Source organism: Narcine bancroftii, chromosome 7 (genome assembly GCF_036971445.1).
Source record: "Narcine bancroftii isolate sNarBan1 chromosome 7, sNarBan1.hap1, whole genome shotgun sequence".
Classification (NCBI taxonomy): domain Eukaryota; kingdom Metazoa; phylum Chordata; class Chondrichthyes; order Torpediniformes; family Narcinidae; genus Narcine; species Narcine bancroftii.
In genome coordinates, this window is record NC_091475.1 from 46004659 (window position 1) to 46030614 (window position 25956).

Sequence of the window (25956 nt, forward strand, 5' to 3'; positions counted from 1 at the left end):
GTATTATTCTAGGGATGTATTTAATCACAATTTTATTAATAACTCATCTTTTCAGAATTTTGCTGTACTTTTATTGCAGTTTGTTTAGATTGACTTGTGTTGTATCTGTTGATTATTTACTCTAAAACAGGTTAAAATTGCATTAAATGTTTGTTTAGAGGTTTGCACTTTGCATTCTAAAAACCTTTTAAAAAGTCATATTAATTGAGAGCCAAATTTGCTTGTGGTTACTTTTGCCAATCTGGCTGGACTTTTTGTTGTCCAATGGTATTGCAAGGAGTTTATGTGGACTTGCAGTGTTGTACCTAGGGTATTGGTGAACACTGTCTTATCACTTGTTCTGTTTCCTTCTACCAGCTCATCTACATGATGGCTACCACATATAACTTTGCTGTTTTGAAGTTTAAGAGTCGAGAAGATTGCTGCACAAAATTCTAAGTTGCTATAGAAGCAGTATACAGAGCTCTACGAGCCGCACTGAGTAGCTTGAACTACCACTGACACCATGGACTAAAACAGAATTTATTAATCTGCATTTTGCAAATGAAAATTTGTAAATAGCATAAGAAAGCTTCACTTAGTATCAATTCACTTAATGGACTCTTTTTAGTTTCTTATTTGAACTAACATGGCCACCATGAAAATGTACGATCTGGCTATTTTTGGATTGTAATGCAGATAGTCACCAGTGGCTGAAAGTATAGCAAGTTTTCTCTGATATTTAATACATCAACTGTACAGCCCGTTTACTAATACTGAGCCAGGTAACCAAGCACAATTAAAAATAGCCGACAACAGTTTTGTATTCTTGTACATCAGGGTCAATAATGGTTACATTGAAAAGGGATCACATCACAATTGACAAGAGCTTGCCATTATAGTTTGGGAAAACTTGAGAAGCAAGTTATGAGAGAGTAATTTTAAACATCACATTGAAATTTCTATATTTTCTGACCTACATTTCCTAAATTTGAAAGGAACTAAACAAACTGCATTAGAAAATACTGTGATATACTCAACACGTAGAATCTGAGAACATCCACAGCATTTTTTATTTGTAACAGATCAATAGGAAAAGGTTGTACATTATTACATAGTCCCAAACTATTCATTAACTTGCAACTCAGATTTTACACCTCTTTCAGTCACTATTTAGTTAACAGTACAATTGTTTTTCAGTTATTATCAATGCAAAATAGAAATCTTGTTCGTAAAAGACTTCACAAGTTTTGGTTAAAAAGATACTCCAAAATTCAAATCCTATATCGGAAAAGTCAGGACCAGAAGAAATTCTTTAAAGCCTTTTTCTTTTGTAACTTTCTGCTATTCTAACACATTCAGATCAACTTTGCCTCATTCTACAAGTTGCAGAGGTGAGTTTTGCTTGAATTGTGGTGATTAGTCTTTATCATAGGTCCACTGACTGGAACCTGCATGGAAAAGATTTACTTGCTCTGGAAATTTCCAGTCTGGCTATAACACTGTATTTGACACATGGACATAAAATACCATAAAGGCAATTTGGGAAGTAAATTAAAAAGAGATTTTGGGATGTCTGGATGTCATAACCAGACATTTTTTTGTAAGCTTCAGACACAATGGACTCTCCACATCACTCCCACTTTGACATTTCCATCTTGACTTTTTACTCTGTCCATTGAACAATACCTACTCACCTGATGAGCAGTGTTTTAACAATTTCAGATAATCAACGATCCGATTCTAGCTTTGGCATGTTAAATTTTTTGCATTAGTAGTTTTATTTTCATGCTAATTTCACATTAGATTTTTCACTTATCTGTTTACATTTCCTCCAGATATCTCTTGCAATTCCCTTCACCACAATCTGTCCCTCTACATACAAAAGAAATGATAGTACTTAGTCTTCCTCTCTGACATATAAACCTGCCCCTTCAATTTCTTACTATTTTAAAATTCATTTTTCCAGTTCTGAAGCGAACTGAAACATTACCTCTGTGAAATTATGGATTACTCATCATTTCAGATGCTCTCTGACATGCTGAGTACTCCATTAGTTGATTTTATTTCTGTTTCAACAGTTTAGTTTGTATTAGATGACTAAATAAATTTCCAACTTGTTCATGCAGGCTTTATATTAGAGGCACATATTACAAAAACATAATAAAACTACATATGTCCCTCAAAAAAGTTTGAACATACTTAGTCTTGCAACATAACAGCTTTCAAAATTGCACTGAGATAGAATCCACATTTTGTCAATAAAATATTGAACGAGCAGATGATTAGTTGAATAAAACAGCCGTAGACCTGAAACTAGACCCTCTGAATAGCCAGATCATACATCTTACACGGCAAAAATGTTTCAGTTTTAGAACACTGAGAAAGTGAGAAATAAATTGCTTGGTTTCAAAAAAAACTGCTTAGAATGTCTCTCACCCATCCTTGTCCCCCACCTGATTCTTCCTACATATAGGGTTATTCATTGTGATGCTGGGAATACACCAGTTTAAAGCTTAGATTAAGAATGACTACATTAAATACTAATGAATTATCCCCTGTAGTCACAGTGTTGGCAGCCAAGAGATAGTTAATTGTATCTTGTAATTAAGTGTAACACTTGCCTTTGCCAGACATCTTTTTTTAAATCTTCAAATGTGCCATTATAATATGTTAACCTCAAAACTGCATGATTTACACCTGTTTTTCATTACCTTTTGTTACAAAATTCCCACTTTTCAGCATTATTTAATTTTCTTAATACAGTATTTTGAAATTGTATGTATAGACACTTTATTGACTTCAGTCATTTTTTCTTCATATACTCAAAATAAACATGCTTTCTTTACAAAATCGCTGCCTTTTCGTGATTTTCATCAGTCAGTTATGCTTTTAGGATTTGCACGGTGTTCCTTTATTATTTATCTCAGTCCCCCTCCCCCATTTGATTTCATGTTCTCACTCGTCCACTTTTTCTTTCAATGGGAAAGATGGAAAAAAGTGACAAATCTATTTCCCTGCTCCATAATCATTCACCACAGAGGGGTAAAAGTGATACAAAAGGACTTTTTCCATCCATCACTTTTCATATGGCAAAACAAAGCTACTTCTGAAGGTCCTTTCTGCATAGTTTTAAGTAGTTCTGTTTGACATTCATATAGCTTTTCCCTTTATAGCACAAATATGTGTTGGAAGATAACCTGGTATTGTTCTGAAACTGTAGTCCAACATGCTTTGCTATACATTATCAACTATGTAAAATAAATGTTGCAAATCTGATGGCAACATTAGGGAAATGTATGTTAACTAAAAGACAGGTACTGTAAATTAGAGGCAATTAGAAATACCTGGTGACCATCAATATCCTCAATAACAGGGAGTTTAAGGTAATGGTTGGGAGTGCCAAGATTTTGACCTGTTCACAATGATGTGTGAAATAACTCCGAAGAGTATGCAACCTGAAGATGGAGGCATATCCATGCTCTTTAACCATTACTCTTTCAGGGACTATGAAGTATTACCAAACCACTTTGGCCTCTTGCTCTCCACAATGGTACTTACAGTTGCTCTTTAACATGGAGTAGTTCTGACTCTTCATCTGAGGGAGACTAATACAGTGTAGCATAATCAGTAAGAACATTTGTTACCTGTGCTTTGATGTATTCAGACATCCTTCATAATTGATATCGAGAACCCTTAGGGCCACTCTGTTTCACCAAGTCACCCCGTGATGAATCTAGTCTTCCAGTGCAAAGAACACAACTCCTTAGACTTCAAATATATACTGATAACTGAAAGATAAGGGATAGGCAACCTTTTAATTTTTAATTTAGACATACAGGCCATTTCAGCCCACCCATTAACCTACACACCCAGTACATACTCATGGGTTGAAATGGCCTGTTACTGCGGTATATGTCTAGCTTAAAAATAATAAGGGTGCCCACCCCTGCAACTATGGAATAACTCTTGATTTTGGCAATTGTTCCCAGGATGTAGTGAGGATGATTTTTCAGAATCATGTAGGCCAAGGATTTTTTCCATTCCAATTCTTTACTGGTGTTGATCCACTCTTCACAATCTTCCTTGACTGCTTTCAGAGGAACCTCAAAGCTCATTCCTAGTCATTAAATTTCCAGTGTGACCAAAGGGTCATGATTTTCAGACAGTTTTTCATGAATTAGCTTTCACACCAATGCTTTCATTGTGTTCATAGCTGTGGCTTTGTGTCATTCCCAAATAACATCCAGGTTGTCTTGTTACCCAGAATGACACCATCCCTAATGTTACCCTTTACTGTAACCTTGTCTTAATAACGAGCTCAGAGTAATCAGACTAGCAGCATGCTATATGCATCTTGACATGCTTACTAGCCATCCTCCTCACCCTTCTCTTCCAGATCCATTTCCTCATGATTTTGTCTGCAAACTGGGCGTACTTGAAGGACGCATGCAAAATGCAAATATATCAAGATCTCAAAACGAAAGAAGAGCAGGAACTCCACGATATTCATGCCTCCCGATCAAAAGAACGACTGAATTCTTACACATAAGAGGAATAGTCCAACGTTTACCTACCAAGAGCCATTCATCAGATAACCTAGCAGCTGTGACAAATGTAGGGTGCTGTAAAGTGCAGATATTCAAGTGCTAATTACAAACCTGAACATGTACAATGATCAGTTTGCATTAATTCCTGTATTAAAATTATTTCAGTTTCATTCCATCTTAAAATGCAATTGGGAGGGGGAAAAAAAACATATGAAGAGTTATTAGTTCTTTGGCCCAAGTTTTGTTGCCCCATGAATGAACTAAACTTGTTGCACAACGGCAACCTCCATTTTTAGCCAGGTGCACTGCAATGAAATGCACACTAAGAAAGTTAGCAGAAAAAAAAAAGTCAACTTCTGGAATCCAAGTAAATACTTCACATGTTTAATAGTCTTGCAGTGTTCATTAATCTCCTCTTTTATTACTGTGGGCCAGAACCTTTATACTTCCATTGTTAGCAAATCTAAAAGCTTTTAGATAGTTTAATTATACACATTACCCAAGTATTTTCAGTTTTGCTAATATGCAAGTAGTAAATAAATATAATCTATCATGTTAACCATTCTTTTACATTAAATATGAAATTTAATTTTAGAATAATTACTGTAGTTGAGTTAACCAGCAAAATGCATTATAGTTCTAGTTTATTCTAGTGCCATAAGAGGGATAAGTGTCACATCTGCTATGGTTTTTATTCCAAAAACAATTTTTTTTTAAATGTCAGAATCATTTTACTCAACATTCCCATAAGATTAACACGTGCAAAAAGTTAATGCTTGTAGATTTTATTTTTGAGAGTTTTTCTTTAAATTTCTGTACTAACATTGTTTCATTGTTAATAGTCCTGCAGTGAAATCTTTCAGACTATTGGCCTGGGAAACTACCCATGACAAATTCCGCTATCAGTCAATCTGATAGGATTTGCGTGACATTTAGTTTATCTTACATTTTGTAATGTTTATAATGTACAACTTTAGTTCAAATCTACCTGCACGTTTAACTGGGGATTTTTAAAAAAACATAATACATTCAACAAAAAATAAATAGTATTTTCATTCTATAGAAATTTACTTTTCAAACTTTTCGTAGTTATGTGCTAACTCATTAACAATTGATTAAAAGCTCTTCTAGAATGTTCAGATGTTTAGTCTCATTATACATTTCTAGTATGTTACATTCTTTGTTTCCAAGGCAATACAGTTAAATGTATTATTGGACAAACAAAGCACGTGGATATGTTTCTGAAATTCTTTCTTTGAACTAAGAATTATGGTTTTGTTACTGTAACAGAACGTTACTGTTTGTTGCTTAACCAAAACATTTTACCCAATGAAATTGTATGATGTAGAATCATTTTCTGTAAGTTACCACTTTTATAATCTAATAAGTAAATTTAATATTTTCTACTGCACATGAAATAAACTTCCTGTAGTTCCCTTTAAAATGGTTAATAGCACATTGTAGCTGGAACTTCCAGCACTGCAGCATTAATCAATATTAGGTTCATAATAGCTTCATCTCCAGATTTTATAAAAATATTTCTGCTCATCACCTTGATTGCAAAATGTTTACCTCACTCCATTCTGTATTGTGCACCATCTTCAATTAGCTTCTTCTTGATTTATTTTCCTGTTGTCATCGATATATGACAAGTCATTCCAGATGTAAACATGGGTCCGAGGAAATGGTTGAAGATTCGGATCAAAGGAATAGATTCATAGCTCTCAAAGTTATATTGTCCATAAGCAGGAGGTTAATTTGCCAATCCCTCTCTTATTACAGGACTTTTACACACAAATAATCATTTAATATTTTAGATGTATTTCTGGAAAAACTCTGTCTTAAGGCATTGGACAAAATTTCGGTGAGAATTTATTTAAAAAAATGTTATGTATAGCTGAAATGAAATCTCTGAATGGTTTGTATTAAAGATCTCTACAGTGGCAAATTCACCAAAATGCATCATCAGTCTCTTCATGTGAAGCTGCAGGACTGTAAAAGGAAGACGTGTAAGTAATCAGTGGGCAAGCACCAACATGCACTGCAAACATAGTACTCAGTAAAACATTAGTTTAGCTACTAGAATTCATATACAAAAATCGCAAATCTTTAATCGAATTGACAGGGTAAGGCTTGGTTTCATCAGAAGGTACACAAAAGAACCAGGGCAGCGCGGTTAGCACAACATTGTTACAGCGCCAGTAACCGGGGATTGAATCCCGCACTGTCTGTAAGGAGATTTTACATTCTCCCTGTGGGTGTTCCAATTTCCTCCCACTCTTCAAAACCGTATGGGGGTGTAGGTCAATGGGCTCATGGGTTGAAAGGGCCTGTGACCATGTCTCATGCCACCCTGTTCATAACCAAGGACATTTTCTAGTGAAACTTACGAAGGTTCATGAAAAAGATTTGTCATTTATCAGGAATTAAGCTGATAAGAAAGAAGTGATTAAGAGAAGAAAACTAGTTGAAACAGAACAAGTCTATTCAACTTATTTTTTTTATCATGGTGTAAAATCCTTCAGTGATCTTTGGTTGGGTTGATTGATGAGAGGAAGAGAATGGAAATAATGAATAAATTTGTCATACTTTGGTAAGCTCTAAGGATTCCACAGAGATCTACCTGTCCAATTGCAATGATTCAGGTCATGTGGAGTTCTTAAAAATTGAAATCTGCCTCCCACTTATGCATAGTCAAAGGATGGGCTTATCAGTTCCTTCCACATTCCCCTTATGTACACGCATAACATCTAGAAATGGAGAGAACTGCCCTTCGAATTCCATAGCAGATCATAACCGTTTTAGCATTTGAAACCTCAGTAATGTTAATAAGGATTGGAAGGCAAAAAGCAAATAAATTATTTTCAAATTTGCTTTCGCATTTCAATTACTTAAAATGTTTCATGTACAGTATTTGTTGTTTTAAACCAATTTTATAATGTACTTAAAATATTTTTGAATATTTGCACCACATATTCTTGTAGGGCATTTTGGGATAGGGAGTTGTCATTGCTTAATGCTCAGCTTTTATTGATACCATGTACCTGGACTATGGAATGAAGAGGGGGGAGTAAGATCATCTGTCTGTATCCAGAAAAGGTGAGCACATGCACAAAGCATCCAAGTAGGGAAGATCTCACCCAATGTAAATTAGGTTTAAGCTGTGTATTTCTTTGGGCAAGCTTTACATTTCAAAACAAACTCCTAAATGCCAGTAATTAAAATAACAATATGGGTTACTTCAAAGAACTTTTTTTTTAAATTACTGACAAATTTCACAAGCATAAAAAAATTTAGCTTCTTGATAGTCTATATTCATTCTACTCATATTTGTAATGGATTAAAATGAGCATTGTTTTGGAAAAAAACCTGAAGGAATCATGGAAAACGCAAGAATTATAACAATTTGAAGTCCGGGTTTGTCCTGACCTGCCAGTTTTCCCATCAGACAGTGTTTGGAGTAAAGGGCTCTCTTCTCCCACTTCCTCACTCCAGCTCTGAAAAATATTGCACAATCATTAGATTGTAGATGGTACATAATTGCTCTCCCACCTAATTTCTATGATTAAATAACTCATCATGCACTTTTATTTTATGGTTTTAATATTGAAGATACAGGAAATTTAAAAAATACAGACAGTAAAGCAGGAGATATTGGGAGAGTTTGATCAAAGAAATTGATCAGTTAGATCAGTGGTTCTCAACCTTTTTCTTTCCACTCATATACTTTAATAAATCCCTATACCATCAGTGCTCTGTGATTAGTAAGGGATTGATTAAGATGATATGTGAGCATGAAGGGAAGGTTGAGAATTACTGCTCTAGACCCAATTGTTCCTGAAACATTTTGCTTGAGAAAAATTGTCATTGGCCCATTTCCTTTGGCGTTATGAAATCGTGCACTTAAACGAGTCAATTAGGTAAGATTAAAACAGTGGTTTTCAAACTTTTTCTTTCCACCCACATTCCACCTTAAGCAATCCCTTAATAATCACTGAACACCTATGGGAATAGAGACATGGCCTGAGGCAGTCCCGCTGTCTGAGGCCACCACAGAAACCTGGGCCAGGGCACTCATCGACACATGGGTGTCCAGATTCGGGGTCCCAGAGCACCTATCCTCAGATGGGGAGGGGGGGGCACAATTTACTTCTAGGCTCTGGGGAGCACTGGCTATCTTCCTGGGGACACAGTTCTATCACACCACAGCATACCACCCTCAGGCCAATGGGTTGGTGGAGCGATTTCACAGGCACCTGGAGGCAGCCTTGATGGCCTGGCTCAAGGATCCCAACTGGGTGGATGAACTGCCTTGGTCCTGCTGGGGATTTGCATCACACTGAAGGAAGACTTCAATGCTTTGGCAGCGAGATGGTCTACGGCACATCCTTAACATTCTGGGGGAGCTCCTGGCCCCTGACAAACGCCTGGGAGACCCTGTGGCCACACTTGAGAACCTGCAGCAAAAACTGGGGTCCCTGGTCCCACAACAACCTCCACCACATGGCCAGTCCAGATATAACATCCCCAGGGACTTAAAGACTTGTCAGTACATGTTCATGTGAAGGGGCCCTTTATGGTCATCACTGACAACAGCTCCACTTTTTTTCCTCGCTATTGGCAGTAAAGAGGAGACCTTTACCATTGACTGTCTGAAGCCAGCATATCTGGACTGTAATCAACCAGTCTCCACTTCTCTGTGACGCAGGGGAAGACTGCCCAAGTCAATGGATGATGACCCGATCATCAGTTCTGGGGTGGGTGGGGGGTCATGTAGCGGCTCGCACACGGAGATGCAGACCGGCCCACAAAATGGCCGATGAATGCGGCAACCACATGGACCTTGGGGGTGACACCGGTTGTCGTCCCAAGTGACCTCCCACATGGTGGGAAGAGAGTGAACTGTGGTGGGAATGCCGACCAATCCCAGGCTGGTGCTCTGATGATGCGGTGCCCTAAAGTCAGTGCCTGGGGCCCATATAAATGCGACGGCCAGTGAAATAAAGCACTCAGAACTTCTAGGTTTTGGTGTCGTTCTTCTCCATGCCTACATGGTGCAAATGCTGCACATCTATCAATTACAGAAACAGTAAAATTTGGCTAAAAAGAGCAGTGAGCGTTTTTTAAGATTTCTGCCCAAATTCTTCTTCACTAATTTGTTGGTCTCCAATTTGCTTTTGCAGCTTGGGTTGTAGCAAACATAATGATGACAAATTCTAAATCTATGAGTAAATTTGCAGCAAAATCTTAACTTTGAAAGTTCTTGTTTTAGCTGGTCAGACAACATACCTTGCAACTAAACTGGAGATACCAGATATAACTGAAATATTGGGCGCAATATTTTAACAAAACATTTTTTCCATCGTATATTCAGAATATCACATTTGTATTATTTAAATTATGATTTTATAAACTATAATTTTCCACCCAAAATTATAGAAGATATCAAATCTATTATTTAAATAGAAAAACAGCCTGGTACCAAAACAACATACAAGTTTAAAAGCTTGCTAACACTCCAGAAAATATCTCTCACCTCTATCCCATCCAAAAATTGGGCATTCATAAATCCAACAAATTTACCTCGTCCTGCTGATCTTCTTCCTTCTGCCGTTGAATCAGTTTCATGTATTTCTCCAGTGGATCTGCACTTGAAACAGGTAATTCTACAATTTCTGGAATCTGTTCCTCTGGGATTTGTTCCCCTAGGTCCATTGTTGGATTTTCCTCCTTCAAGTTGGTATAAAGTTCAACAGATTATGTACTGGATAATTAGAAACCGTGTTATTATAAGACAGAACTTAAAGGAAAGTTTGATTATTTGCATCTTTATATTCTGCATATTTATGCACATTATAAATAGAACAGACCGCAACATAGCTCTGTACAAATCCTTCCATTCTAAGCCACTCTCTTTATCCCTGTCTTCACTTTCTTTCATGGCCAATTTCTGCTTATTTTTAGCTTTAACACAAGGCAATTGCATACTGCCTACAATGCATTTTAAAACATCTCAACATTTTGTCAAAGACAATCTGAAGCACAAGCTGCAGTGTCCTATACATGTTACCTTTTCACACTTCTTTTCCAATGCCTTTATTTAGGGAGTTAGTGGCCAGTCAGTTTTTATCGGCACTGCTCTGAAATTCCTACAACATCATAATTTCAAGGAAAATAGTGGAAATATGTAAAAGGTCAATGTAAAATGCAAATATTGAAAACTGGAGATTACCACCTTTTCTTGATCTTGTTGTTCTAGATCGTCATGTTTTCTTTCCCTTGATTCCTGGTTTTCCAGACATTGTCTTGCCTCATTTCTTTGTCTCAGATCTTCCCATGTGTTTTCTTTTACTCTTTGAGTTTCCACTTCTCTGCTTTTTTCCTCCTCATCAATCCATTTCAATTTACCTATACATCATCAAATTCTTATTAGGAGCCACTCAGATGGATCACTTTATTTTCTCAATATGACTTTGGAGTTATTATATCCAATAGAAGAGAAGTTTTGTTGCCACCAAAATAAATCTCATAACAAGTCTTGAAACAAAAGTTTTTAAAAAATGGTTAGTTTCAGTTTCTTCAAACCCGGTTTTGATTTTTTTTTGTCAGCTGTTGTTCCATTTAAAGCACATTTCTACTAAAATCTCATGAGCACGTACTTCTTCCTTGCCTTTGAAAAGCACAAATGTTTGAAATTTAATGCAGGTGAGTTTGAAATAATGTGGTCGATTACAAACACCCGAGGTGAACTCATGCTTGCACTCCTCTAATTTACAATGTTTCCAAAAATAGTTTTCTGCTAGCACAAGGTGCCAAATCATACCAGGAAAACTCTGAACCAAAAACCATTGGCTTGAAGAATGCCACCATAAAAGCAATTGCACATGGAGGTGAGGGAATGGTGAACCCTGAAGGGTGTGTTCCAATGTGTTTTGGATTTTGTCACTTCACGCTTATTGTTATGCGGAGATACAAAATAACAGAGCCACATCTCCAAGTGAAACATGGCTCTGAATGTTACTTAAAAGACTTCTTAACTTTGGACAACAGTAGAAGATAGAAATCTGAAATAAAAATAGCAAATTTAGAAATACTCAGATCAGATGGCATTTGCAGAGGAAAACAAAGTTTACATTTTTGGACAATTTTCAAAACAAAATGTTAAAAATATTGATCTTATATGCTGTGAACTAGAAAAACACCCAATCAATTCAAATTTTCATTTTGGGATCTGGATGATTCCACAAATCCAACATCCAATTTCCTATCTTTAGTTCAATTCGAGAAGATAATGGTGAGTTGCCTTTTTGATTGTTATTGGTCCTCTTGGTGAAGACATTCCCAGCGTTTTTGAGGAGGGAATTCCAGTATTCGGATCCATTAACAATTACAGACCGGCTATATATTTCAAAGTGCACAACTGGGAAGGACAGTTGCAAGTAATGCCAGAGCCCCTGTGCTTGCAGCACGTGCCCTGCTTGCTGGTAGAAGTTGCAGTTTTGAAATATGCCCTCACCTTTTCTTCAAACCCCTTTCAGGAGTGCAAGGAAATTAGCAGCATTAATAGGTTCTTGCTCCAATTTAGCAGGAAAGGAGATGAGAGTGCAGCCTAAGGACGCACAAGAGACTCCAGTTTTTTTTTAGAAATCTGCTGGAGGAACTCAGCAGGTCTATCAGTAACAGTTGAATGTTGTTTTGGGTTTGATTAAAACCTTGTCTTAAAAAGGGTTCCAGCCCAAAACATTAACCATTGTTTTGCTCAGCTCACTGATTTTCTCCAGCAATTTTTTTCCTGCTTTGAAAGTGAAAGATTTGCTGTTGGGTGTATCTGACAGAGCTGACCAAAAGATTAATTACGCCTTACATTAAAGAGTGAGCACAGCAGATAGCCAAGCTTCAAAACTTTCTTCCTGTTAAATTGATAGCTCATAATAATGACTCGCCATATCCACTTTTAATGCATTGAAGAAAAAAATGGCATAATGATTGGCATGATCAGTGCTGCTAGGGTACACAAATTTCCTTTTGTCACGTATTATTTTATCAAGACTCCATTCTTATATCATTTTTGTTATCGAAACATTGCAGTTATCATATTCCTTGATCTTCATTATGCAATGCAAGAGTACTGCATCTAATGTTTTCATTCTGCAAGATGCTGCCCTCCACTTTTAAATTTAACAATCTCAGATAGAGATTCTATTCCTATTCCCGTCTTCTCCAGACCAATCTGTTACTACTTTTCCAATTGCCTTCTTAATCTTGCCACATCATTCCTTTGTCATTTAATCTCTCCTTTCTTCCATCATTTCTCAGATCTTAGGACTTTTCTTCTCCGGCTCCTAAATTTTTATTTACCCTCAGCTCTTTACAGTTTTGGTGAAAGGCTAATGACTGGAAATGTTTATTCTTTCTCTTTCAGTCGATGCCTGCTAATCTGCTGCAATTTCCAGAACTTCTTGTTTCCATTTCTAGCACCTACAGAATTTTGCTTTCCTTTTGTTAATTTGATAGTTACATGCTACTCTGGCTTTATGCAGCCTGTACCCCCAAACTCTTTTGAAAGTTAGTATTATTTCTTAGATTAAATTTGGGAAAAAATGGGGAGTACCTATGTTCACTTGAATCTGAGATCTATTTACAGTGGACTAGTGGAACAATGGCGGATTATTGTCTTCGGAACATTTTAACAGCAAATTTCCAATAATAATGATAATCTCTCAAAAGTCAAATCATTAAAATGTAATTAGTATGAAAATGTATCTGTAAATACACTATTTAACAATGTAGCCCTGCAACCAAAGGACTAAGCATTGAGAATGTGCTTGATCCTTCCACTGTATCCACTCAAAGCAAGATTCAAATGCTAAACAATTATGGCACAAATTTGGATATATTACAACTGTTGCGCTATTTCTTCACAGTGCTTTGGTATACGCTATAGAGGTACTGTACGTATGCACAAGTTGGTTAGTAAAATACACCAAGCTGATCCAGTTAAAGCTGTCCAGTTTTCAGAATTCCAATTGCATTCTGCCTTTACAAACCTGAGCAGTGAATCTACTCCATGCAAAATGATTTCCTGTACTAGATATGGAAAATATCTAGATATAAGAGTATCAAATACATAAGAATTGAGAATATTCATCACATGTGACAATACATTTTTAATAGTACTGCTAATTAATGATAAAAATGGGAATAAACTTCAATGCTCAAATCTAAACATAACTGTCTACCACTTTACCAAAGATCAATTAATGGCCTATACTCATACACAGATCACATGATGGCAGGAAACTCACATGCATCTGCTGGAGAGGAAATTATTTCTTGGTCTAGTGATAAAACAGAGCCTTTATTCTCATTTTCCTCTGAGCACTGGGATAAATTCTTGTTAAGCATTGAAACACTTTCTTGCACTGTAAGAAAGAAACAAAGGTCCTTTGTTTAACTTCTAACGCAAACTCAAAAGCAAAAATCGTAAAATATAAATTTCTGATCAGATTGTTTAACCATTAAATACTTATTTATCAGTCCTTTCTCAAATAAGAAAAACTCATCAAAAATATTAACTGCCTGGGAAAGTAGAAAATATAATGTACTCTTTAACTAATGTAAATATCCCTGGACATCTGTCTTGGAAGTCCCTAGAGAAAAGCATTTCCTATTAATTAATCTCAAATGTCAGCTAGTTTATTTCAACAGTGGCACATCTGTGTTTGCCTTAATTTTTTTTCTTTAAAATGTTAAATCTACAAGGGTCACCCCTGAAACTTTAGTGAGAATGACCAGATTGTCAGGAGGCTGCTTGGTGGAACCATAACCTTCTCAGACATTAGGGCATCCCAACCTTCACTGAGTAAGTATTCCCAATTCCTTACCAGCTGTTTGATGAGGTCATGAACAGCTGCAAACATGCTATTTCATAGGGTAGAATACCAGAGGGAAAATTTATGTCAAATGAATACAGTAACTGCTACCCAGAGTCCCTAGTCATCAATGTTAAAGGAGGAAGAGTGATGGTGGGAAGCAGCAATAGGGATCCAGAAAAATGGGGGAAAGGGCAGATTTTTTTTTCCTGCTGGACCGACACAAAAGACTAAATTACCTTAAGATTTTGCTTTATCTCTATGTCTCACTCAATTTCCATTTTAAGTTTAGACATACAGCACCGTAACAGGCCAATTTGGCCCCATGAGTCCGTGCTTCCCAATTTACACCCCATTAACCTACACCCTAGTACATTTTTGAATGGTGGAAGGAAATTGGAATCACCGGAGAAAACCCACGCAGACTTGGGGAGAACGTACAAACACCCTACGGGCAGCGCAGGATCCAATCGCTGGCGGTGTAAAGGCTTTGCTCCTCTATTTAAAGATTGTTAAAATAATTCAAACAAGTCATACAATTAGTACATTATCATTGATAATTCATGACAAATGAAAAAGATTGAATTTCAGCTATGGCATGATTACAGTGAAACCCAGATTTAATGTGAATTTGGATATAACGCGCTGAGTCATTGGACTCCTTAATGTCCATGTTTCGTTCTTTGAGATAGGACGTTAAGCGAGCAAATTTTAAAAGATGCAGTACCAGGGATGGCCACCCTGTGGCGCAGCAGATATTTAGAAGTGGGGTGTCTAAATGATTAAGGTAAGAGGTGAGTGCTGCTGCAAACTGAGGGAGTGGTGGGGTTCATGCTATGATTGATCTGTGCATATATTGTACACAGTAGTGAAATCCCAATTTAGCATAACCCTACTTTTTTCACAATCTGATTTTTTGGGACCCGAACTAATGAGGTTCCATTGAATCTCACTGAACACAATCAGTTAAATGGGAAAGAAAACTCAGAGAACAGTGACAAAAATCACTAAGCAAAATCATTGGATTGTGTTGTTCTGTGTTAGTGACTCCTGAATGATGAGTAACAGGGTAACATGGTTGGCGTAGCGGTTAGCGCAATGTCTTTACAGCACCAGCGATCGGGACTGGAGTTCGAATCCCACACGGTCTGTCAGGAGACACCCCGTGTCTGCATGGGTTTTCCTTGGGGGCTCTGGTTACCTCCTACATTTAAAACATACAGGGGAGTTGTAGGTTTACTGAGTGTAAATTGAATGGCATGGACTCGTGGGCCGAAATGGCCTGTTACTGAACTGTATGTCTAAAATAATACGCAAGGGAACTCTACACCCATGAATTGATTGAAAACACAATTTTTCACAAAAACTAACAACTTAGGCCTGAATTACAAGATAGCAAATATAGCATTGATTTTTCTTTCTTTGGCTTGGCTTCGCGGACGAAGATTTATGGAGGGGTAATGTCCACGTCAACTGCAGGCTTGTTTGTAGCTGACAAGTCCGAAGCGGGACAGGCAGACACGGTTGCAGTGGAAAATTGGTTGGTTGGGGTTGGGTGTTGGGTTTTTCCTCCTTTGTCTTTTGTCAGTGAGGTGGGCTCTGCGGTCTTCTTCAAAGGAGGTTGCTGCCCGCCGAACTGTGAGGCGCCAAGATGCACAGTTTGAGGCGATATCAGCCCACTGGCGGTGGTCAATGTGGCAGGCACCAAGAGATTTCTTTAGGCAGTCCTTGTACCTCTTCTTTGGTAGCATCAATGTAATCCCTATATCAATAAGACTATTTGGAAATAAAGAAGGAAAGACCAATATTGGCCGTGCCATTGGAGTTGATAATAATCTATTCAATTGACATGTACAATTGGCCCACTATGGCTTTGTTAGGAATGTTCATACACAACTATCAGTCAAGTTGGGGAATCTGTGATTTGAAAATAGTTTTGGCTAATTTTCAAGGTGATGTGTATTGATGGCATTTGTTAGATTTTATGTTTCAAATGAAATTATTAGCCTAAAAGATTCTGGTCATATCTTATAAAGCATGAAGCAAAACTTCAATAAGGAACAGCAGAATTAGCAAGATTTCAGTGACAAACAATGAGAACGAGAAGCATTCCTTGAATAAGGTATATCAGCTGATGAGAGGGTAACAGTATACTGTGCAAGAGAACCAAATGTAGAAAAGGGAAGATACTTGTAGTAGAGTCCTGCCTAAAAGCTTTTAGACAGAAGCAACATTATGGCTATTTGGGTAATATTAGCAGCCAGTTATTGACTGTGAATGAATTCAATGGATGGAAGATTATGGGATTACAGAAGAAGATCATGGAAAAGGATGCAGTGAATAACCAGTTACTGCCGGAATTAGCAGAGTGCTACAGGTGAGAAAAGATAAAAAGGTACAAAAAAATATTGTTTTACATTTACACTGTAAGGTAAATGATAACCCAAAACTATGAAGAATGTCAGGGGAATGCAAGAGGAGGAGATCCAGGCCAGATAAAGCGCAGCGAGAGACAGGAAGAATTTAAATGTAATATTTCAATTCTCAAAAAACAAAATCTTCTGGGAGATCATACCGAGTGCAAAAGGTAAATTGCAGAAGGCAGGACTGCCAGTAGAAAGGAATGTTGTTTAATGATGCTGACTCAAAAGTCCCTGGAATAAAGCGAGAATGATGAATCTTCACATGATAATGTATTTATAGTGGATATCTCCCAACCACTCCACCCCAATCCCATCTACAGTATTCTTGTTCTTTGGCTTGGCTTCGCGGACGAAGATTTATGGAGGGGGTAAAAAGTCCACGTCAGCTGCAGGCTCGTTTGTGGCTGACAAGTCCGATGCGGGACAAGCAGACACGGTTGCAGCGGTTGCAGGGGAAAATTGGTTGGTTGGGGTTGGGTGTTGGGTTTTTCCTCCTTTGCCTTTTGTCAGTGAGGTGGGCTCTGCGGTCTTCTTCAAAGGAGGCTGCTGCCCGCCAAACTGTGAGGCGCCAAGATGCACGGTTTGAGGCGTTATCAGCCCACTGGCGGTGGTCAATGTGGCAGGCACCAAGAGATTTCTTTAGGCAGTCCTTGTACCTTTTCTTTGGTGCACCTCTGTCACGGTGGCCAGTGGAGAGCTCGCCATATAACACGATCTTGGGAAGGCGATGGTCCTCCATTCTGGAGAGGTGACCCATCCAGCGCAGCTGGATCTTCAGCAGCGTGGACTCGATGCTGTCGACCTCTGCCATCTCGAGTACTTCGACGTTAGGGATGAAAGCGCTCCAATGGATGTTGAGGATGGAGCGGAGACAACGCTGGTGGAAGCGTTCTAGGAGCCGTAGGTGGTGCCGGTAGAGGACCCATGATTCGGAGCCGAACAGGAGTGTGGGTATGACAACGGCTCTGTATACGCTTATCTTTGTGAGGTTTTTCAGTTGGTTGTTTTTCCAGACTCTTTTGTGTAGTCTTCCAAAGGCGCTATTTGCCTTGGCGAGTCTGTTGTCTATCTCATTGTCGATCCTTGCATCTGATGAAATGGTACAGCCGAGATAGGTAAACTGGTTGACCGTTTTGAGTTTTCTGTGCCCGATGGAGATGTGGGGGGGCTGGTAGTCATGGTGGGGAGCTGGCTGATGGAGGACCTCAGTTTTCTTCAGGCTGACTTCCAGGCCAAACATTTTGGCAGTTTCCGCAAAGCAGGACGTCAAGCGCTGAAGAGCTGGCTCTGAATGGGCAACTAAAGCGGCATCGTCTGCAAAGAGTAGTTCACGGACAAGTTTCTCTTGTGTCTTGGTGTGAGCTTGCAGGCGCCTCAGATTGAAGAGACTGCCATCCGTGCGGTACCGGATGTAAACAGCGTCTTCATTGTTGGGGTCTTTCATGGCTTGGTTCAGCATCATGCTGAAGAAGATTGAAAAGAGGGTTGGTGCGAGAACACAGCCTTGCTTCACGCCATTGTTAATGGAGAAGGGTTCATTGTTAATGGAGAAGGGTTCAGTATTACAGTGTAGGCAAATGGAGTATCCATCCACCACACATGAAGTACATGCCACATTTCAAATATGCTCCAGGCATCCAACTGGGGCACTAAAATGGATCAAAGGCATCATATACCAGACTTCAAAAGCAAAAGTTTGCAAAGAAACAAGCTTAACTAACTCAGAAGCAATTGCCCACGTTGATACTTCTGGCTGTAAAAACTCAACAGAATTCAGGAATGTGACAAGGAGGAGAGAACTAAAGTGAATCTTTATGCTTTAGCACCATAGGCTTTTGGGATTTTGCTTACAGTTACAAAAAGAGGGACTACACTCCAAGGTCTACAGGACCATTTCCCAAGATCAGTGAGAAAAAGTGCTGGAAGACCATTTGAAGAAATGGACAAAACTAGTCAGAAACCAGGAGAAAATCTCCAAATATTAGCAATCCCTATATAAATGAGCTCAGTGAGAAACAATGAGAAACAGATTACAAGAATACTCCAAAATTAGTTGTTTCAAAAACCTTAATTATGCAGTGCCTCACAAAAAAGGAGCAAAGACCAAGTATGGTTTGATGCTGAGGACATGAATAATTTAGTTGGGGTCCCCACAAGCTGTTTTGTCTCCAATTTGGAGACATTGTCAAGCTAATGAATCCAAGGATACAAAAAGCTGTTTGTTGCTAAACCATCCACTGAAACAGTAAATTCTGGTTCATAAAAATGACAAAGAAAACAAGAATCAATCCAAGGGGGAGAAATACATCTCTGCTGCTCTGTAGAGGCACTTTGCCAGGGACTGTCAAATGTCAGTGCAATATCAGATCTATGGAAATACAAATGCAAGAGAAGTCCCTTTGTGCTCTGTAGCCTCACCGATGAGATAATCCACCTGTTAATAAAGGCAATTTAGTATTTTGCTAAGTCAGGAAGAGACCAGATGTGTGTGACAACCAGCATTCCTTCTGTTAGACTAATCAGTAATAAGGAGGTCAGGTCTAGCCTAAATAACAGTGTTCTCTTGGAATATAATAATTGGGAAAGACTGCATTAAAAAAAAAACTACAGAGGGAATGTCAAGAGAATACTTACACAGTGAAGCTCATTTTCTCCATGTCCTTTGGAATTCCTCATATTTAATTTGGCTCCTTGGCCTGTGATATTGTGGTAACTTGGCATAAAAATTTAGAAATTGAATCCCTTTATCCATTAACTCTATGAATGTACAATCAGGGTGTTTGTAGCTTCAGTTCTTGGGTTTTGTAAGTAACAGGAATGTACAAGGCAGAGAAAACCTGGAGAGAATTATTCCATCAGGGGTTTCAGGCCTCTGGTCTTTCCTGCGATGAACTGGTTATTCATGAAATCTTATCAAGGAATATAATGCCCATGGCATAAATTACTTGGAAAAGTGAAAAGAGGGAAATGGACTCCGAACAGCAAAATCCTTTAAAAGAAATTAGGTTTGAACTACTACTACTGATGCCCAGCTTAATGAAGTCCTCCTGCAAATGACACATGGCAAGCCGATGCTGGTGGAATCCACCTCACGAATGTTAACAGTAATTGAGCAACACATGTTGGCAGTGTCTTGAGCTGTGAAAGGTTTTAAACTATTTACTGGATGACAATAATGACACTACAGATTGGTTGTTGCATGGCAGACAATAAATTGGGTACAGATTCGGAAGTGGACACATCATCATCTGGAACCAACCTGAAGGAGGAGCAGTTAACCCATTGGCAGCGTTAGAAGTTGTAGCCATTGCATTCCTTCTCATTAACATGTGTTCATATTCTGCATTAGTGTGCATCTCTTATATGGAATATTTAGTGTTTCAAAAGGCAGTTTAAAATCAGTAAATGAAAAATTGCTGGTAGGCCCCAGTATCAAAACGATATCTCAGAACTTGATATTTAAAGGTTTAATGACCAGAGTAAAGAAAATAATTGTACAGAGATAAAACAGAAAAGAAGATGAATTCTTGGAGCATAGGACAGAAAGGTGTTTTCTGGGACCCATTTAAGTAATGACTCAAAAATAAATTGCCAGTCAGGGAGGATATAGTCAAACTCACTGATCCTGATAAAAATACATATGAAAAATGCAACGATTCCTGTGGTATTCACGGATAATGAACATCAAATACATATTGAAGGGCAAAAGAGCCATTTGAATAGAATTATAAAGGAGGGACTGTTAGTTAAAGGAAATAGCTGGGTAAGATCAGAGGCGCGCTGAAAGGAATTCATGAATAAGGTCATGAAGATCCAGTTGTGAGTATCCAGAGCCTGGGTCACCTAGGGAAGTGAGTAGAAAAGTTTGGGTGGTGGTCTTGTTTGAAAGACGTGCAAGTATTGGACAACTTTCCATAGTTCAGCATCTGGCTCACAAAGCTCTGATCGGCTCCAGAGAAGTGACATGATGCAATTAAAATAACATTATTAATTTATATTAAGCTTTAGTTTTCCTTAAAAAAAAACAATAGCAATATATTGATGAGGTGGATTCAAAAAGAAACTTCCACAAGGAGCCAACAGGAGGCCAAAGGTGTTGAGAGAGTTGATTGGTCTGTGCATAGGGGATAGATGCCTTCGTGAGACAAGATGCTGAAATATCTCCCTAAAAGTTTATTAATCATAAAGAATGGAATAATTCACAACCAGATATTTGAATAAAGGGCACTTTCAGATAGTACATTTACTTTGTAAGTAAAACAATAAACGATTAAATACTTTTGTATTTGAGGTCAGAGCATGGAAATCATCCGGCTGAGAACTCTTAAACAGAACACTACTCATCAATGTAATCTGAGAGCATGAAGCAAGGACTAATTGTACCTCCCATATACTTCTTGACAAGAGCCCAGGTGATAAATGGGTGAATGTGATACAATTATTCATTGTTTCTTCTGTTCATGGGAAGTGGCCATGACTGATACACAGATACTGGAAGGAGAAGGAAGTTCTTAGGAGGATGTTAAAATGACTCTACAAAAGGACTGTGGAAAGAGATGATGAAACAATCAAATGCCAAACTTGCAAATGACACAATATCAACATTATCAATTATAGGGAAACACTTCATGGCACAGGATGATCAATCATTTGTTCAAGATTGTTCGAAAGACATCACGAAATGATAAAATGACTATATGCAGACTCCAATAAAACAGGGAAATCCCAAGAAATACTTCAAGTACATAGAGGAAGACCTGTCCTTGTGGAATGCTTTTGTCAGGCCTGATCAATAAACCATTTTTATTGATTAAGATTTATTCAGTTCCAAGCAGACATATCTATGAACTGTACAATAATGTGAGGTTTTGTATCAAGTCCATGGTAATAAAACATCAAGGAAATTTTTTTCCTGCATGAGTTATATCCAGCAGGATATTAAATGGATCAACTTGAAAACAGCAACTCATACATATGGCTGCTCTTCATAGACCACATCTCAGCCTTCTACACCATTATTTCCTCAGTTCTGGTCAACAAGCTTCAAACCCTGGACCTCTGCACCTCACTTTGCAACTGGATCTTCCACTTCCTAACAAGAAGATCACAGTCAGTATGAATTGATAACAACGTTTCTTCCTCACTGACTTCCAACACAAGTGCACCTCAGGATGAATGCTTATCCCATTGCTCTACTCATTATACACCCATGAATGTGTAGCCAGGTACAATTCCAATGCTATCTACAAATTTACTGATGACACCACAGTTGTCAGCAGAATCACAAATGGCAACGAGGAAGAGTACAGGAGGGAGATAGATCAGCTCGTTGAGTGGTGTCACAACAGCAACCTTGCACTCAACATTAGCAAAATCAAGTAGATGATTGTGAACTTCAGGAGAACACCATCCAGTCATCATCGAGGCCTCAGTAATGGAGAGGGTCAAGAACTTCAAATTCATTGGTGTCGACATCTACGAGGATCTGTCCTGGAGCCTCCATGTTGATGAAATCATGATGAAGGCTTGCCAGCGGCTATACTTTGTGAGGTGTTTGAGGAGTAAAACATGAAAGTCTGCAAACTCCACGGTGGAGAAACTCAGCAGGGCAACAGTGTACTTTATAGAGCACATGTTTGAAGAGATTCAGTAATGTCACCGAAGATTCTCACAAACGTCTATAGGTCTACCATAGAGAACATTCAGGCTAGTTGCATCACTATCTGATGCGGAGGTGCCAACGTTCAGGACAAGAATGAACACCAGAGGGTTGTTAACGCGGCCTGTGACTCCATGGGAGTCACTCCATCGAGTACATCTACAAGAGGTGGTGTCTTAATAAAGCAGCCTCTATCCTCAAGGACCCCCACCACCCAGGCCATACCCTTTTCACTCTGCTACCATCAGGAAAAGGGTACAGGAGCCTGAAGATGAGGACTCAGCAGAACAAGGACAGCCGAGCTGAGATTCTAAACTGGAGAAAGTCCAATTTTGTGGAAATGAGAAAGGCTCTAGGAAGAGTGGATTGGGATAAGTTGTTTTCTGGCAAGGATGTGTTTAGTAAGTGAAAGGTCTTCAAAGGCAAAATTTTGAGAGTGCAGAGTTTGCATGTTCCTGTCAAAATTAAAGATAAAGTTAACAGGCACAGGGAACCTTGGTTTTTGAGGGATATTAGCAATCTGGTTCAGAAGAAGAGAGGTGTATAGCAGGTTATAGACAACAAGAAGCAAATGAGGCACTAGAAAAGTATAGAAAATACTTAAGAAAGAAATAAGGAAGGTTAAAAGAAGACACAAGGTTGCTTTGGCAGATAATGTGAAGGTAAACCTGAAAGAGTGAAAATGATAGTAAGGGACAAAATTGGTCCCCGAGAACAAGGGTTCCCAACCTTTTTTTACCTCTGTACCCCTTGGGCATTTTTATAGGTTTCCTTGTACCCCTAAAAATTAAGGATCAAAAAAAATATGACATTGTGCAATCTGACTGCTCATTACAACACCTTGTATTGTACAGTAGTGGTTATTCTCTCAGACCCAATGTACCCCCTGAAAAGTGCAAATGTACCACTGGGGGTACATGTACCCTGGTTGGGAACCCCTGCCCTAGAAGATCAGAGTGGTTGTCTATGTGTGGAGCTTCACAAGATGTGGACGATTTTAAAGTTTTTTTGCATCCGTATTTACTGGCAGAGTATAAGGGAGACAAGCAGTAGTGGCATGGAAAATAAAGATTAAAGAAGAGGAGGGGTTTGCTGCCTTATAGCGAAGAAAGGTAGATAAATCTCTTGGGCCTGACATGATATTCCCTCGGACCTTGAGGGAGACTAGTGTAGAAATTGCAGGGGCCCTGGCAGAAATATTTGAAATGGTGCCAGAGGATTGGAGGGTACCTCATGTTGTTCCGTTGTTTAAAAAAGGCTCCAAAAATAAACCAGGAAATTACAGGCCATTGAGCCTGAAGTCAGTAGTAGGTAAATTATTGGAGGATGTTCTGAGAGATCGGATATACAAATATTTGAACAGCCAAGGCCAGTCAGCATGGTTTTGTGCATAGAAGGTCATGTTTAACGAATCATATAGTTTTTCGAGGAGGTTACCAAGAAAGTAGATGAAGGAAAGGCTGTGGATGTTGTCTACAGATCCACATCAAGTCAACACAGAACACATTTGCTCTGGTTTCAGTCTTTAGTTTCCTTGTAATTTCACAAGACATTCCAATGTAATCCTTCCAATTTTACAACATTTCACAAACTGGTGGAAATTATTATTGTCACACTCTCCTCCCTTTCCCAACAATTTTAAAACCCAATAGCAGACTATAGTATGCAGTTATCCAGTTCTTCGAAAACACAAGTGAAAGTCTGATTACACTAAGTTTAGATAATTCACCTGGGTTCCTTTTGTATTTCTATTGAATAATCACAATTTGAAATATTAATCATTATTTGGTGTTTTTAAATTGTTACCTGATCAGATACACATTTCCAGAACTTATATTATAGATTCAGCATTCCGTATTTTTTTATTTGTAAAATTCTACAAACAAGTCAGGACAACAGTCCACAACCATTTATTTAACTTACTGATTCCACAATGATCATCTGGTTGATCAAGAAGTTGTTCAAACGGAATTGTTGAAGACATAGGCACAGGATTATCAATCTGATTATTTTCTGACCTGCAAGTTAATTAAAAAGAAAAATAAAACATGGAAAATACTCGCTACTATTAAAGTAGAAATATGTCCTACTGCCGATAGCTCTGTAGAGGATTTAAACTGCCTAATAAAAAACTGCAGTGTTTATTTAAAATCCTGGGACAGTGGGGTCTGGGTCCAAGATGGTGGCGGCTATATTTCACAGCGGTCTCAAGGGGTTGCAAACTAGTGCACGCACCAGTAACGGTGAAAAAAACACCATTGAGAAGGAGAAGCAGAGGAGAGGACCCCAAGGATGATGATCATAGTGGTGGACCAGTGAGGGGCTCTGTGGCTGGAGGACACATACAGGCAATGAACCTTTGGTGACTTGCAGGCTAGCAAACCACACAGGCTGTGGACTGCTGGTAACTTGAGGTCAAAGGATTCACTCCAGGCTGTAGGAGACTGGCTCATGAGAACCAGGCATCAGGACTGGGATTCAAAAGGATGCTGAGACCCCTGGGAGTTGAAGGCTTCCCCATCATGTCACAAGCTTGGATCTGGGCTTGGGTTGCCGATGGTTTGAACTAAACTGGAGTCTTCTGCAGCTGCAGAGGCTGTGGGAGCACTGGAGGCAAATCCAAGGACACTCCATGACTCCTGGGGGGGTGGTGGGGGGGCAGGAGGACAACTTTCTTTTGTTTCTCTTTCTCTGACTGTAAGGGGCACTCGGTGAACCTTTGTCTGCCTTATGGCAATTTTGTGGAAGATTACATTTCTGTTTTATTATATGACAATAAATAGTATCTAAACTAATGCAATCTTGGAAATAGTCTACTGCCTCCTTTTCCTTTAAAATGTGAATTCAGATTTATAAATTATTGTTCTGCTTGATATACGCTGGAAATATCTTCAGGGATGCAAACATCATTATAGTGCAACACCAAACAGAAAGTATCTGCAATGTCTCTTTAAAGGTCAGATTTCCTGGTCGTCAGAAATGGTTGTGGAATAAAGAAGACACCTGCAAAGACTACCCTTTAGTTATGCAAATGAAAGTGCAGCTGTGAAGGGTTCAAAGTATAAAATGCCAAAATATTTTAATTTTGAATGTTGTAAAACTGCTTGGAGTTATTAAAGTGTACACTAAGAATGAAAGGATCGTACGGAAATAAACATAATTTTAATTCCTATCGAGCCTAAGATTCCAATCTTCGCTACTTTTACACAAGAGGCTTTCAGTTAAAGAAATCAGATGCCTGCCGACAAGTTAAGAATAGGAGACAACAGAGGGGATAAGCAGCTGCTGCCATCATCATGCAGTTCCAAGAAATTATCACATAAACATGCATCAGCAGATGCTCAGAAGCAGGAGCCCATGATAAAAGTGCATTTATAGAAATGAACATAATGTGTATGATAAAAATATGTGGGGTAACTAGTATGGAAATATAAGTTTTATTCTTTACCAAATGACACCAATACTCAAGCAAA

General features: G+C 38.5%; 2 protein-coding genes across 7 annotated transcripts in view; one reads left to right on the top strand and one right to left on the bottom strand.

Annotated features, from left to right (window-relative positions):
* Positions 1 to 6487, top strand: part of LOC138738849 (proteolipid protein DM gamma) — a 157933-nt gene extending 151446 nt beyond the window's left edge. For 4 of the 5 annotated variants that reach the window (XM_069889948.1, XM_069889950.1, XM_069889949.1 and 1 more), the window contains one exon: positions 4379 to 6487. In XM_069889948.1, coding sequence (XP_069746049.1) covers positions 4379 to 4531 — 153 coding nt within the window. In that variant the 3' untranslated portion in view covers positions 4532 to 6487. Of the gene's footprint in view, positions 1 to 357; positions 2833 to 4378 lie in introns of those variants that run through there. The other variant, XM_069889951.1, reaches the window with a different exon arrangement.
* Positions 6385 to 25956, bottom strand: part of ofd1 (OFD1 centriole and centriolar satellite protein) — a 94156-nt gene continuing 74584 nt past the window's right edge. For both annotated transcript variants that reach the window (XM_069889945.1, XM_069889944.1), the window contains 6 exons: positions 24407 to 24501; positions 13835 to 13951; positions 10765 to 10937; positions 10113 to 10259; positions 7959 to 8026; positions 6385 to 6521 (listed from right to left, as the gene is read on the bottom strand). In XM_069889945.1, the coding sequence (XP_069746046.1) occupies positions 6479 to 6521; positions 7959 to 8026; positions 10113 to 10259; positions 10765 to 10937; positions 13835 to 13951; positions 24407 to 24501 (643 nt within the window). In that variant the 3' untranslated portion in view covers positions 6385 to 6478. The remainder of the gene's footprint in view (positions 6522 to 7958; positions 8027 to 10112; positions 10260 to 10764; positions 10938 to 13834; positions 13952 to 24406; positions 24502 to 25956) is intronic.